Source organism: Echinops telfairi, unplaced genomic scaffold, assembly GCF_000313985.2.
Source record: "Echinops telfairi isolate 266 unplaced genomic scaffold, ASM31398v2 ScPeMD7_4;HRSCAF=17, whole genome shotgun sequence".
NCBI classification, from domain to species: domain Eukaryota; kingdom Metazoa; phylum Chordata; class Mammalia; order Afrosoricida; family Tenrecidae; genus Echinops; species Echinops telfairi.
The window spans coordinates 42,233,722-42,247,362 of record NW_022103900.1 but is presented as its reverse complement, the minus strand read 5'-3'; the positions used below and the strand labels follow the sequence as shown (position 1 = coordinate 42,247,362).

At 37.0% G+C, this 13,641-nt stretch overlaps 1 protein-coding gene and 1 non-coding gene across 2 annotated transcripts in view; one reads left to right on the top strand and one right to left on the bottom strand.

Moving 5' to 3' along the window:
* PIEZO2 (piezo type mechanosensitive ion channel component 2) overlaps window positions 1–13,641 on the top strand; it is a 600,576-nt gene that overhangs the window by 199,072 nt on the left and 387,863 nt on the right. The window contains exon 3 of the mRNA XM_045298343.1: window positions 5,949–6,074. Coding sequence (XP_045154278.1) covers window positions 5,949–6,074 — 126 coding nt within the window. The remainder of the gene's footprint in view (window positions 1–5,948; window positions 6,075–13,641) is intronic.
* On the bottom strand, window positions 9,752–9,854 carry LOC115873070. The gene has a single exon (XR_004048216.1). It is a non-coding gene; the product is annotated as a U6 spliceosomal RNA (small nuclear RNA).

The window sequence follows — 13,641 nt, the reverse complement described above, 5'->3', positions numbered from 1 at the left end:
AGGGGGAACCGATTACAAGGATCTACATATAACCTCCTCCCTGGCGGATGGACAACAGAAAAGTGGGTGAAGGGAAACGTCAGATAGTGTAAGATATGAGAAAATAATGTTTATACATTATCAAGGGTTCATGAGGGAGGGGAGAGGGGCAGGGAGGGGGAAAGGAGGAACTGATACCAAGGGCTCAAGTAGAAATCAAATGTTTTGTGAATGATGATGGCAACAAATGCACAAATGTGCTTGACACAATGGATGGATGGATGGATTGTGATATGAGTTCTACGAGCCCCCAATAAAATGATTTTTAAGAAAAAGCATAAATGAAATTAAAGTAATAACAAATAAATTGAAAATAGTTTGTTTTCATTGAGTGCACAACTTGCTATTGTTAAAATGTAAGCATTTTCAAAGTGATACATAGTTTCAATGCAATTTCTGTTAAAATTTTGACCACTTCTTTTAGAGGAATAGAAAAGCTGCTACTATTTGTAGAAAGCCATGGAGGACAGTGGGAGCCCAAAATCCATCTGCAAAGTATATAGTCCTAGTGAGCCACTGGCAGATCTGCTATAGCCAAAGGCAAGAGTCCCTAACAGCCTTACTAGTGAGCATTTACTTACTAACCATTGTAATCTTGATTATACTGGATCAAACTCTGTACTTGGCCAGTCCACCTCCTAGACAAGATCCGAATTAGTACTGGGTGCAAGCATCTCTTCCTTGCTCCAAGATAGAAATTTCTTCCCTGGCCTTTTGAATGTTGATGGGAGGGTCTCTCGCACTGATGCAGTATTTATATTTTGGTCCTTACATTAATATGATCTCATTCTTACCACCTTAGTGCAATTTGTTTTTCTTTGTTTTCTGTGGGGGTTTCCAGCTGTGAAGCACAGGAGTGGATGTATAATGATAACAACTGACACAAGGTGTTATAGGGAATGTGGGATTAGGGAGGTAGGTGACAGGGAGGGAAAGGGGAGTTGGGGACTAAAAAATGAAGGTGGTGGGAGTGGGGAGCGAGCACTGAAGATGATCATGATTGCACAACTCATTTGGGGGGCAATTCAACCATGGGAGGGGGGGGGATGCTCTAAGTTGGATGTGGTGGTGACTGTACAATTCCCCCTTGATATGATTGAATGATTGAACTATTCAATTGCATGAAGATGGATTGCCACAGCAATGCACAATTGCCTCTAACCTAAAAAGTGTGAGGATGGTGCAGGACCAGTCAGTCTTTCTGTCTGTTGTGCGTGAGTTGGCTGTATATGGGTTAAAATCGACTCAAGGACACCTAACAATCACAATGGCATGATAGCTGGTCAGAAACCGCAAAACATTTTGGTGGTTCCCCATGTGATTAAACATAGAATTGGACACAGCCATTTCTCTCCTAGGCAGGCATAAAAGCAACTGGAAACAGATATTCAAACAAATATATCTACAGGCATATTTTTAGCAGCATTATTCACAATAGCTAAAAGTTAGAAACAACCCAAATATATATCAAGAGATGAATGGTTGAACATATTTTGGTACAGGGAATCCAGGGCTGATGACCAGTGGTGTCAGTGTCGATACTGGGAGGGTAGAGGGAGAGTGGGTTAGAAAGAGGGAACCGATTACAAGGATCTATATGTGACCTCCTCCTTGGGGGACAACAGAAAAGTGGGTGAAGGGAGACGTCGGACAGGGCAAGATATGACAAAATAATAATTTATAAATTATCAAGGGCTCACGAGGAGGGGGGAGGGGAAAAATGAGGACATGATGCCAGGGGCTTAAGTGGAGAGCAAATGTTTTGAAGATGATGAGGGCAATGAATGTACAAATGTGCTTTACACAATTGATTTATGTAATGGATTGCGATAAGAGTCGTATGAGCCCCTAATAAAATGATTTAAAAAAATGATAAGACTCCATCTTACATGCTTTGGAAATGGTATCAGGCGAAATTAGTTCCTGGAGAAGGACATCAGGCTTTACAAAGCAGAAAAACCCAACACAACTCACTGCCCAAGTCAATGCGGACTCACAGTGAGTCCGTGGGGGTTTCTGAGATCACAACTCTCTAAGGGAATCGAAAGTTCAGTCTTTCCCGGCAGAGCTGATGGTGGTTTCAGACTATGAACCATGCATGTCACAGCCCAATGCGTAACCACTACACCCCCAGGGCTCCCGTACAAAGTAGAAGTGCGGGGGACAGGGGACAGACCCTCAGCGATATGATTGACACCATGACTACCGGGAGCACCAGCTGGGAACACTGGTGAGAATGGTGTAGGATCGGGCAGTGCTTCATGCATCCTGTTGTGTACAGGGGAGCTAACAGCAACAAGGACAACCTGATGGAACATAATACCAAGTGAAAAAACAAGGTTTGCTTAATAGACGGCTGTATGTATATGAAATACTCAGAATCGATCATTTACAGAGTCGGAAAGCAGCCTGGTGTTTTCCAGATGGGAAACAATTGTTTCATTGTTCCTGCGGAGGAAAGAAAATATTTTTGAGTTAGGTAGAGGCAGTGGTTGCATAATACTGTAAATTTACCAAATGTCCCTTTTAAATGGTTAATTTTATATTCTGTAAATTTTGTTTCAGTCAATATTACTATAATGTAATATAATATTTAATAGGCAAAATCCGCTTCATTATATAGCACACATGTGTGTTATTTGAATGATCTTAAGAAAGGTCCTGTGTGCTAATCCTTAATTCTCCCTAACCAAAACAATAAAACTAAAGGGTTTTTTAAATCTAATAAAAATAATATTTCTCTTGCCTTCTGCTTTCATTTATTTTAAGCTTATGATTCTTTTAAAAGTTCATAAAATTCAATTTCATTAAACTGTGTTTTATTTAAAGTAATTCACTACATGTGAAAAATATGTATTTTCAAATGTTAGAAAACATTAAGAATGGCTTTTAGAATAACAAACCTATTTTAGTTAATTTTTATGTGTATGTGCATGGCATGTCTTCAGCTGCTAAATGAAATGCTAACGGTGAAAATTAGCCATTGAAAATCTTATGAAGCAGAGTTCTATTCTGATATAAGTCTGAGTTGATGTCATGACAACCATTTAGCATTTTAAATGAACTTTCAGAATCCTTTCCTCTTCCACCAGATTAGTTACCAAGACATTGAAACCATGCCCTTAGCACTAATGTAGTAGTTTATTTCAAAATGCCATGCTAATGTGACTTCTAGTTAAATCTTAAAGATATCTATGTCACTCATGGTGCCCCTTTGCCAGGTTCCTCCCCAGCCTGGGTGATCTCTACCTCATGCTCTGGATCAAGTGTCAGTTTTCTATGAAAATATTAACTTATGGAGATGGGGTTCAGTGCTCTTGTGCAGACAGATGCAAGATGGCAGACATTACAAAACTAAAGATCAGAAATTTAAGAGAATGGGCTCCTAACTAGAGATCCAGAGCAGGCTGAAGACTGTGGAACAAGCCAGAAATCCAAAGCAGGTTGGAGACCTGTGTGAAGGCCAGAGAGCCAGAGAAGAGCTCATGTCTTTTCTTGGCTATGGATACTGAGATGTTACTTGCTGATGGCAGCAAGGTGGTCAAACTGCCCGCTCTTGCATCCCCTTCCAACACCAAACATCAGAACTATAGCCCTGAGGGTAGGGGAAGAGGGAGAAGGTGGGGAGGGGAAGCTGATAGCATTGATGACGGTATAACCCCACTTGAAGGGAGTCACCAACAGATTGTACAAGAATGGATAGAGTGGATTGTGTAAGATATGGCAAAAATATATACATACCTACATAGGCTTCCTGGGGGGTACAGTGGGGAAAGGAAGAGTTAAAGGGGAGCTGATATCAAGGAGTTCAAGAATAAAAAGAAAATGGTTTTAAACTGATTGTGGTAGTAATTGTACCCTACTGGTTGATGTGATTGAACAATGGAATTTTATGATATCTGTAAGAGCTCCCAATAGGATGATTAAAAAAAATCCCAACAAATAAATGAATAAAGATATCTATATCAAAATGTGAGACAAATTAAAAAAATAACATAAGGTAGTAAACCAACTTCTCACTTAATGTTATGGTTAGGTTCCAAAGACCATGTTGTTAGTGAAGATCAGCATGAAAATGGAGGGCGGCCACGTTAGATAACAAGGTGGAGAATGACTTTATCATTGCATATCTGCCAATGTGAATCATTTATAACTAACAACCCACTGAGAACCATGACCCCACAGACTTGACACATGACCTTAGCCAACACAGCTGGTGCTACGCTCACCTGCTATTAGTTTCCTATTGCCAGATGCACGTATCACTAATACACAAAATAGTTGGATAGTAATTTTTTCTATTGTAAATAAATAGGAAATGTGTGTGTTAGTTCCATAATCTTGTGTCAACTTGAGGATATTAAGACTGAAGGGGAAAAAAAAAGACTGAAAGGGTGGAGTCTAGCCTGTCAATCAGGAAACAGCCTGATGATGACCCCTTGTAGGCATGGCCTTCTCATGAGGATTCTGGGAACTCCTTCTCGCTCCTTGGAGAGGGCCACACTCTGTCTGTTTCACCTTCCTGTTGAGGAGTCACACTCTTAGAGCTGGAGGAGCTGGCGCTGAGATGCTTCCACTGGCATTGAATCCACAAGATTTTATACCCACTGATCTGTACTTTTCCTGCATTCACTACCATTGCGAGTGGCAGCCTGAGTCTGAAGAGGGATATGAACTATTTATTGGACATATGGGCTAATGTCAGACTTACGGACTTGAACTGGACTGGGCTGGCATATTTTCTTAATATTCAATTGCTCTTGTTTATAAAGCTCTTTCTTATACACATATGAGTGTCTAGGAATTTGTTTCTCTAGTCAACCCAGACTAACACGGTGACCATAAGTAAGATGTTTGTTTTAGTTCTTGTAAAAATGTAACAAAAGGGTCCATAAGTGAGGAGTAGATGTTAAGAGGTCATCTAGTGATTCATTTCTATTTATTTTTTAAATGTGGCCATAACGGGATGTTTGTTTAAATTATTGTAAAAATCCTTTATCATGTAAGGGAATTTCCCTCTATTTTTAAAATCAAAATATATAAATAGATTTAGAACAATATGAAATGCTTCTTTTATATTCATGGAAAAATTCATGTCATCCCATCAATGACTCATGCTTACATATGATCTAATGTTGAGCCATAACTGCATCTCTCCAATAAACTGTAGCTGATTATGATATACTTTTATTATGCTTTCTTTTTATTTGATTATGAAATATATTTTAATAAAATTTGTAAATATTTAAATGTTTGTAAGTAAGGAGGTATGATGAATTAGACTGCTAACTGCAAGTTCAGCAGTCTGAAATCACTTGCTTCACTTAGAGAGAAAGATGAAATTCCTGCTCCCATAAAGATTTCAGAATCTAAAGAGCCATTCTTCTCTAACCTGTAGGGTTGCTATGAGATGAGTCAGTTTGATGGCAGTGAGTTTTAATGAGTTATAAGTGTAGTTAGCATATGGTTTTCTTTTCTTTAATTAAAAGGTGTTGGTGGGATGTCTCTCTTCATAGTCTGTTAGACTACTAATTTCTAAAGTAGGAACGCCCTATTTTTTCATAGTTGGAATTTGTCTTATCTCTTATAAAGTCTTTTGTGCTTCTACTGTAAACTGTGTATCCTACGTGATAAATAGGTATGTGTTTTTGTTGATAAATTTTGAATCAATCTAAATCTATTTATATAATTTTATGAAAATAATAATAGCTTTTGGCCATATACCAGTAATTTAGATAGTTGTGTTATGCTACATGTAAAAGTAGCATATGTTATGCTACATAATAAAAGTGTTTGAGTTCATCTGTCTAAAAGTATATAGAAAAATGTTTCATAACACACTACACAAGGGTGCCTAATGAGTGTCCTTTCTCTTATGCTCTCTCGTCGTCTCTGTGTTTCTTCCCCAGGACATACAGGCCGACTGTTAAAGTCTCTGTGCTTCACAAGCCTCTCCTTTCTGTTGCTGCACATCGTTTTCCACATCACATTGGCTAGCCTGGAAGCACAACACCGTGTTACACCAGGTTATAACTGTGAGTATTACAGTGCTCTTCCTATTTATTGTACATGTGTACACAATAAAGCTATGTATCATCAAACTAATATAAGTTGGTGTGAAATTATAATATTCTTGGTAATTTGGGGGACAATCCAATCATGGAAAATCCAGTATGGTAGAATATATATATAAAGTAGCTTTGTCACAGAAAATTAAACAAAGAGCAAATTAATTAATAACATCTTCAATACATATTACATACTAGATCTCTCCCTAATCTATTAGACCTTGTACTTGAACTTACTCCAAGACCTCAAGATTTATACATAGCATATATAGTCCTTAAAATATAGCTATTGAGAAGACATGTACTGTTTCTAACATGGTTTCAGAAATTGACTGTAATTCTATCATGGGGACATCAAAACTGTATAAAGAACAATGAATATTTTGTAAGTGTATTATAAAATGTAATGATACATAGTTTTTGTTGTTATTATTCAAACTGTTATTGCTCATTGGGAAATAATGTGTCTTATACATATTATATGAAAGGATTTCAAAAATGTCAGAAAAATCCATTATATTTTAATTCTACATTTCCTCAAATTGTTTGAAACACCCTTGTATTTGAATTTATGATAAGAAAAACTCAACATAAAAATATTTTATATAAATGGTACCATCTTTCCTGAAGTAACCTGCTATTTAGTTAATCTCACTTCAGATTTTGTAAGATGTGTTATTGGCTGAATAGAGAATCTCATATAGATGGAATATAATCCATGTATTTTAGGTTAAACCAAAGGAAACTAAAATAACTATAATAACAATCTTAATTTGTCAATATTTCTTTCTTTTATATTTGTAGGACTGAAATATTCTGAACTTTGATAAAATCAAGAAAAATAATGTGAAATAAATTACATTTCTCTCTAAAATGGAAAGAAGGATAAAAGATTAAAATTTTTTATAGCGTTATGGGAAATTTATTAGTAAAATAATTCTTTATTTTTTCATTTTAAAAATCCATAAATTATTTCTTATATCTTACTGCATAATTTTTAGATATATCAAGAGCAAAGGTAAATAGTCTTTTTGGCCATTTCAGTGGGTGGGTCCAGAGTCTGTTTGGTAATAGCTTCTGGGCAACGTTTTAAAATTTTTTTTTAACTTCAGATAAAATTTAATATCATATAATTCATCATTTTAAGATATAAAATTCAATGACTTTTAATATATTCCCAATTTTGTATATCATCTAATTCCAGAATATTTTTATTGCCCCAAAAGGAAGCCCCATGCTCATTACCAGTCATTCCCCACTCTCTTTTCATTCAACTTCTAACATCTCTCTGTGGCTTTGTTTATGCTGGGTAATTCTTTAAAAGGATATGTTATAATACATAACCTTTGTGTCTTTTTCTTTCTTTTTTTTAATATAACAATGATTTCAATGCTTATCTTATGTGGTATCTGTTTGAAGAAATAATGCTCCACTTGACTAGTCCCATGGAGTTGGAGATTACAGGTGTCCCAAATATCCAAGTATTCCAAGATGCTATCCTGCTCCATTGTGTCCCCACTCCTCCCTGGAGTTGATTTCCTCATATTCCTGGGTTCTGTGATGCACTACAACATCCTACAGGAGCTCACAAAGCTTTTGGGAAATGTCTCATGTGATGTGGGTGCTCTTCAGTCCCAGATCCGGCAGAGGTCAGGCAAAAGCAAGCCAAATGCTGGGTCCAGAGTGAGAATACAGCAATTTCCAATAGTCACAACAGGTCTTTTTGTTTCTTTGAAAGCTCAGTCAAGAAATAAATATATGGTTTTCCAAGTGAGCTGTTGTGTGTTAGGACCACTACTACCAGTGTACACCTGATGTGTTAGTCTGGGTAGACTAGAGTAACAAATTCATGGACACTCATGTGTGAAAGAAAGAGCTTTATATAAAAGACCAATTGTATATTGAGAAATATCCTAGCCCAGTCCAGATCATGTCCATAAATCTGATATTAGCCTATATACCAACCTATAAATTCCTCTGCAGACTCAAGAAACAAATGCAATGACACTGAATGCAGGAAGATCACTGGCCAGTGGCTTTCCACCAGTGGCATTGAAAACATCTCAACTCTGCAGGGGTCTCCACATGACTCCTTCAGCTCCAGGACGCTAGCATAGCTCCATGTGTCTTCTCAACAGGAATGTCTCTCAGGGACTGGGTGTGTGTCCTGCCTCCCGCAGTTATTTATCTCCCTGGCTTCAAATGAGGTGATCAAGCTGAAACCTGAGTAACAGGCTAGACGCCACCCCTCCACAAGTTGACACCAAATTATGTAACTACCACAGACTACTCCTTGTCAACTTGACACTTTTAAACAACTCTTTAGCCATACATAATTTTTAACAAAACAATAGTAAAATCACATCTGTACCTAATAGGATAAAACCAAAGTGCATACAATTCAATATGTGCCAAAGCATCATTTAAACATAATATTCTATAAATGAACAACACAATAATATGCTATGCCTAACAATTGCAGTTAAGTAACACCTACACCTTAATCCTATAATCCTATAAATATATTCCCCCACTTAGGAAAGTTTGTAACCCAGTCACTTCATGCCTTTATCCGCCCCATTTTGGGTATCCAATATCTATACTGCCCACTTACATCAACCCAGTGCTCTGAGGATACAATCATATTCTTTGATGTGAAGAATCTTCATCCAATTTCGAACCTTGTGAAGCCTGCATCCATAAGCAAAGTCGTATCAGGACAGGCCATCCATAAAGTCAGCAGCAACAGTTCACAGGCTCAAAAATCTTCTCTTCATCTGGTAGGATTCTGGTCAACTCAATGTGAGCTGCCTCAGCCTCACTAGGATGCCCATGGGCTGCCTTGCCTGTAGACCATGGGCCCCATCACAAATTCTCAAGAGCCCTAGCCCCTTTGTGTTAGGTCATGATCTTTAGACCAGTCAACCCACAATCATCTTCTCCTCTAGTCCCTATATACCAGGTGTCAGTGGCCAGACTCAACCCATCTCTTTATTGCTGCATTTCTCCCACTTTCATTCAACAAGTGGATCCAGGTGGTCACCTAGCAAGCATTTTAGTTTCCCCACCACCTCTCTTTAAGAGTTCAGTCCTAGAGTGGAGAGTTTCTTCAGGGATCCAGCTTCTGACAAAAAACTACTAGTTCAAGATTGAAAAAACTAGAGTTCCTTTTTCTTAAATCTGTCAACAACCCCCTAGACAAGTCTCTTGGAATGCAAATGTCCTGAGCACTCCCAAAGCACTGGGTGGAGCTTAGCTTTTCAAAGCCTGCTTTGCAGGCATTTCCTAACCTATTTAAAGATTCAACTTAATGACAGAAGACAAGGCTTACAAACTTTCTATTTTCATACTTCCCAATAATCATTTCTATCAATCAATATATCAACAATGATAAGCTGAAGAAATCAGTGTAATCAAAGTAGAATCAGATACTAATCTAAATTCTTAAAACAGTCAAATTCAATCCTTATTTAGCTTATCTTCATCCTTATCTAAACTATTTCATTGATATAAAACATGGGATTAGATCTCTGACAGCATCAAGCCAGAGCCAGGCTTTCTGTCAGCCATTTTGACCTTCTGTCAGCCATTTTCACTAAGCAGCCTGGTCTCTCAGAAATTCAAGAGGCAATTACTATTCCTGAGAAAACATGGACTGCTTCACGAATTTATGTGTCATCCTTGCACAGGAGCCATGCTAATCTTCTCTGTATCCTTCCAGTTTTTGTATATGTGCAAAGAAAGCTGTCTTAAGTCACACTTTCTACAAAAGTAAACTCAAAGATTTCCCCAAGGAAACAAAAGGGTGACTTGGCTCACACCTTCTAATAAGGTGTGGTCTTAAAGATGCCCTCAAGACAGCAAAGGGTGTGGTTTGTTCACATGCTGGACCAAGGTCAGGCCTTAATCCCTCCCAATTCATGTCCATTGATAAAGTAGAGAATGCCTTCCAAAAGGGGACTAGAGCCACAAGCATATAAAGCTCAATATTTTAATACATCATATAAGGACTTATGGTGAAGGGCCATATTAGTTGACTATCACATTGTTGCATTTTTCAATATTTTATTCTTCTTTGTAGCTGAATAATATTCCATTGTTTCAATGGAATAATATCCCATTGTTGAGCTGTGGCTTAAATATTTGGTAAAATAGTAAAAGTCATTCCATTACTAAAAATGTATTGGACAGTTCAGTGTTTTGTTTGAGTAATAGCATCAGGGCATCTTAGAATAATAAAGAACATTTATATCATTAGCTCCCTACTTCCCCCCAACCTCAGCTGCCATTACTCTAGGACATTACTATTATTATTTTTTAATCATTTTATTGGGGGTCTCATACAGCTCTTATCACAATCCATCCATCCATCCATCCATTGTGTCAAGCACATTTGTACATATGGTGCCATCATCATTTTCTAAACATTTTCTTTCTACTTGTAGTTACTGTCTCTATAGATTTACCTGTTCTGGATTTCCTATACAGAGAAACACATACACCAAATCAAAATCAATAGCAATAACAACAACAAAATCAGAAAATATTTAAAAGAACAAATTTTACATGGTTCAAACGAGATAGCAAATGATGAGGTTTTAAACTTTAACCTAACAATATCTGCATCAGTCCACTTTCTGCATTCTTTCAGATTGCAGAATCAGGTCAAATCCCTGGTCAGTGGTCAGAGGGGATTCACCAGAGACTTAATCCACATTGGAACAAATGGATTTCGGGCTTTTCTTGTCATGCATAGTCTTCTGCAAATGTGTGTTCAGAATTAAGCTCTAAAGCAGATCTCTCCTTTGATCTTTAGATTTTATCATTTACACTTCTTGGAACAAAGAGGCTGGTGTGATTTTGGGTGGATTTGCTGACTCCTTACTTAGATGCTTCTTGTTTCAAAAGAGTTTTTAAGACGTCAGACTCTATTCTTTCGATCACCAGGCACCAGTTGATGTCTTCATCACACTTTGCTATAGCACCCGTATCTTACATGATCTCTTTATGAGAGCAGGTATCAAGCAGGGTAATATCATAAGAACTAATTGGGCAAGGATTAAGTGTGAGCTCAAAATTTGTTCAGATATCTATAGCTTATATATGTTCCTGGTTCACTTTAGAAATGTCATTTGGACTGCTAACAGAAAGGTCAGCAGTTCAAAACCACCAGCTGTTCTGTGGGAGACAGAAGAGGCTGTCTACTTGCATAGAATTATAGTCTCAAAAACCCACAGGAGCAGTGCTACCTGGCCCTATAGAGTCAATATGATTCATTAATAGTATCATTAATATAGTCAATGGTATAGAATTTAAAACACTGTTGAGAAAAGGAAAGTATACATTATGTAGGAAAGATCATTAGAACAAAATACATGGATTGTTGACTTGTAAATACTAAAAACTTAAGGAATTGAACACTACACAAATAATAGGGACTGGAGGTAGGGCAGCATTTCGGTAAAGCTCATTTATGCTTTCTAGGTAACACGAGTCATAAAAACATAATTCTAGCATGGATATAACAAATATATTATAGTCCCAATTGCATTCCCTTGATATATTTGTATTGTCTAATGCTTCTGGCTAAGACGTCCAGATTGGTGTTGAATAAGAATGATGACAGCAACATCCTTGTCTGGTTCTCATTCTCAGAGGAAATGTTTTCAGCTTTTCCCTTTGAGCACGATGTTAGCTGTTGTTTTATATGTGACCTTTATTAGGATTTTTCCCTTCTATTCCTACTTTGTTGAGTGTTTTTACCTGAAATTGTTGTTGGATATTGTCAAATAGCTTTTCTGAATCTATTGATGTAATTGTTTTTTATTTGTTCTATGTGGTGGATTGCATTGATTATTTTTCTAATGTTGGGTCATCTTTCCCTCCCTGGTATGAGTCCTACATGGTTGTGATAAATTACTTTTTCTTTTGTTTCTGGATTCTATTGACCAGATTTTTGTTGAACATTTGTGTGTCTGTGTTCATGAGAGTTACTGGTCTGTTGTTTTCTGGCTTCATAGGCCATATGACTAGTTTTGGTATTGGGGTTATGTTTTCTTCATAGAAGAGTTTGAAGACTTTGCTGGTTGTTTAAATACTGTGGTAGTTATGTAATCTGTTGTCAATTTGAGACTTAAGAGTAAAGGGGTGGAGTTTAGCCTACCAATCAGGTTGCAGCTTGATGACCTCATTTGGAGGTGCTAAGGAGATAATTAGCTCGCTGGAGGTGGGACACAGACACTCACTTCCTGTGAGAAATTGCTGTGGAGAAGACAGGCTAATCTACGCTGGAGCCCTGGAGCTGAAAGAGCCACATGGATATCCCTGCCAGTGCTAAGATGCCTATACCACCACTGGATCCACAAGGCCTTCCACCCACTGGCCTGTGATCTTCCTGCATTCGGCATCACTGCATGTGTTTTGTGAGTCTGAAGAGGACTTTAAAGATTGGTACTGGACATATGGGTTAATATCAGACTATGGACTTGATCTGGACTGGCCTGGGATGTTTTCTCAATATTCAACTGCTCTTGTATATAAAGCTCTTTTTTATACACATATGAGTGTCTAGAAATTTGTTTCTCTAATCAACCCAGACTAACACATATACATATATATATATTACATCTACACAGATTATTTTAGTCTATATAGATACTAAAATTGTTTACTATCTATCTATCTATCTATCTATCTATCTATCATCTATCTCTATACCTATAGATATATACACTAAAATCATCTGTGTAGATGAGGGACAATTCTTCACTGAACACTTGGTAGAATTCCCCCGTGAAGCCATTCGGTCCTGGGCTTTTCTTAGTTGAAATTTCTTGTTGATCTCTGTATTCTTTTGTTATGAGTCTTTTCAGTTTTTACATCCACATGGAAATATGTAGGTAGGTGTTATATTTCTATTTTTTTTCATTTCTTCTGGGTTATTAAACTTGTTGGAATTCAGACTTTTATAGATGTATATTATTCTTTTACTTCATTTGCTTCTGTTGTGACATTGCCCTATTCATCTCTAATTCTAGATATTTGCATCTTTTCTTTCTTTTCCTCAATTGTTTACCAATTTTGTTAATTCTTTCAAAGAACCAACTCTTTGTTTTGTTGTTTTTTTTCACTATTTTTCTGTTTTCCAGTTCATTTATTTCTGCTTTATTGTTTGATTTATTTTCATTGACTGAGGGTTTATGTTGTTGTTCTTATTCTCATTATTAGAGGTATTGTGGTATGTTGTTGACTTTGGATCTTCTCTTTTTGTGTGTGTGTTTATTCCATAAATAGCCCCCTGTTAACTGTTTTTGCTCTGCCCCAAAGAATTTTGGTACATTGTTTTGTCATTCTATTTATTTATTTTTCATTCCAGTTTATTCAAGGAATTTTTAAAATCAATTTATTGGGGCTCATGCAATTCATCACAATACATAGATCAATTGTGTAAAGCACACCTATACATTTGTTGCCCTCATCATTCCCAAAATTTGCTTTCCTCTTGGGTTCCCGGAATCAGCTCATTTTCCTTTTT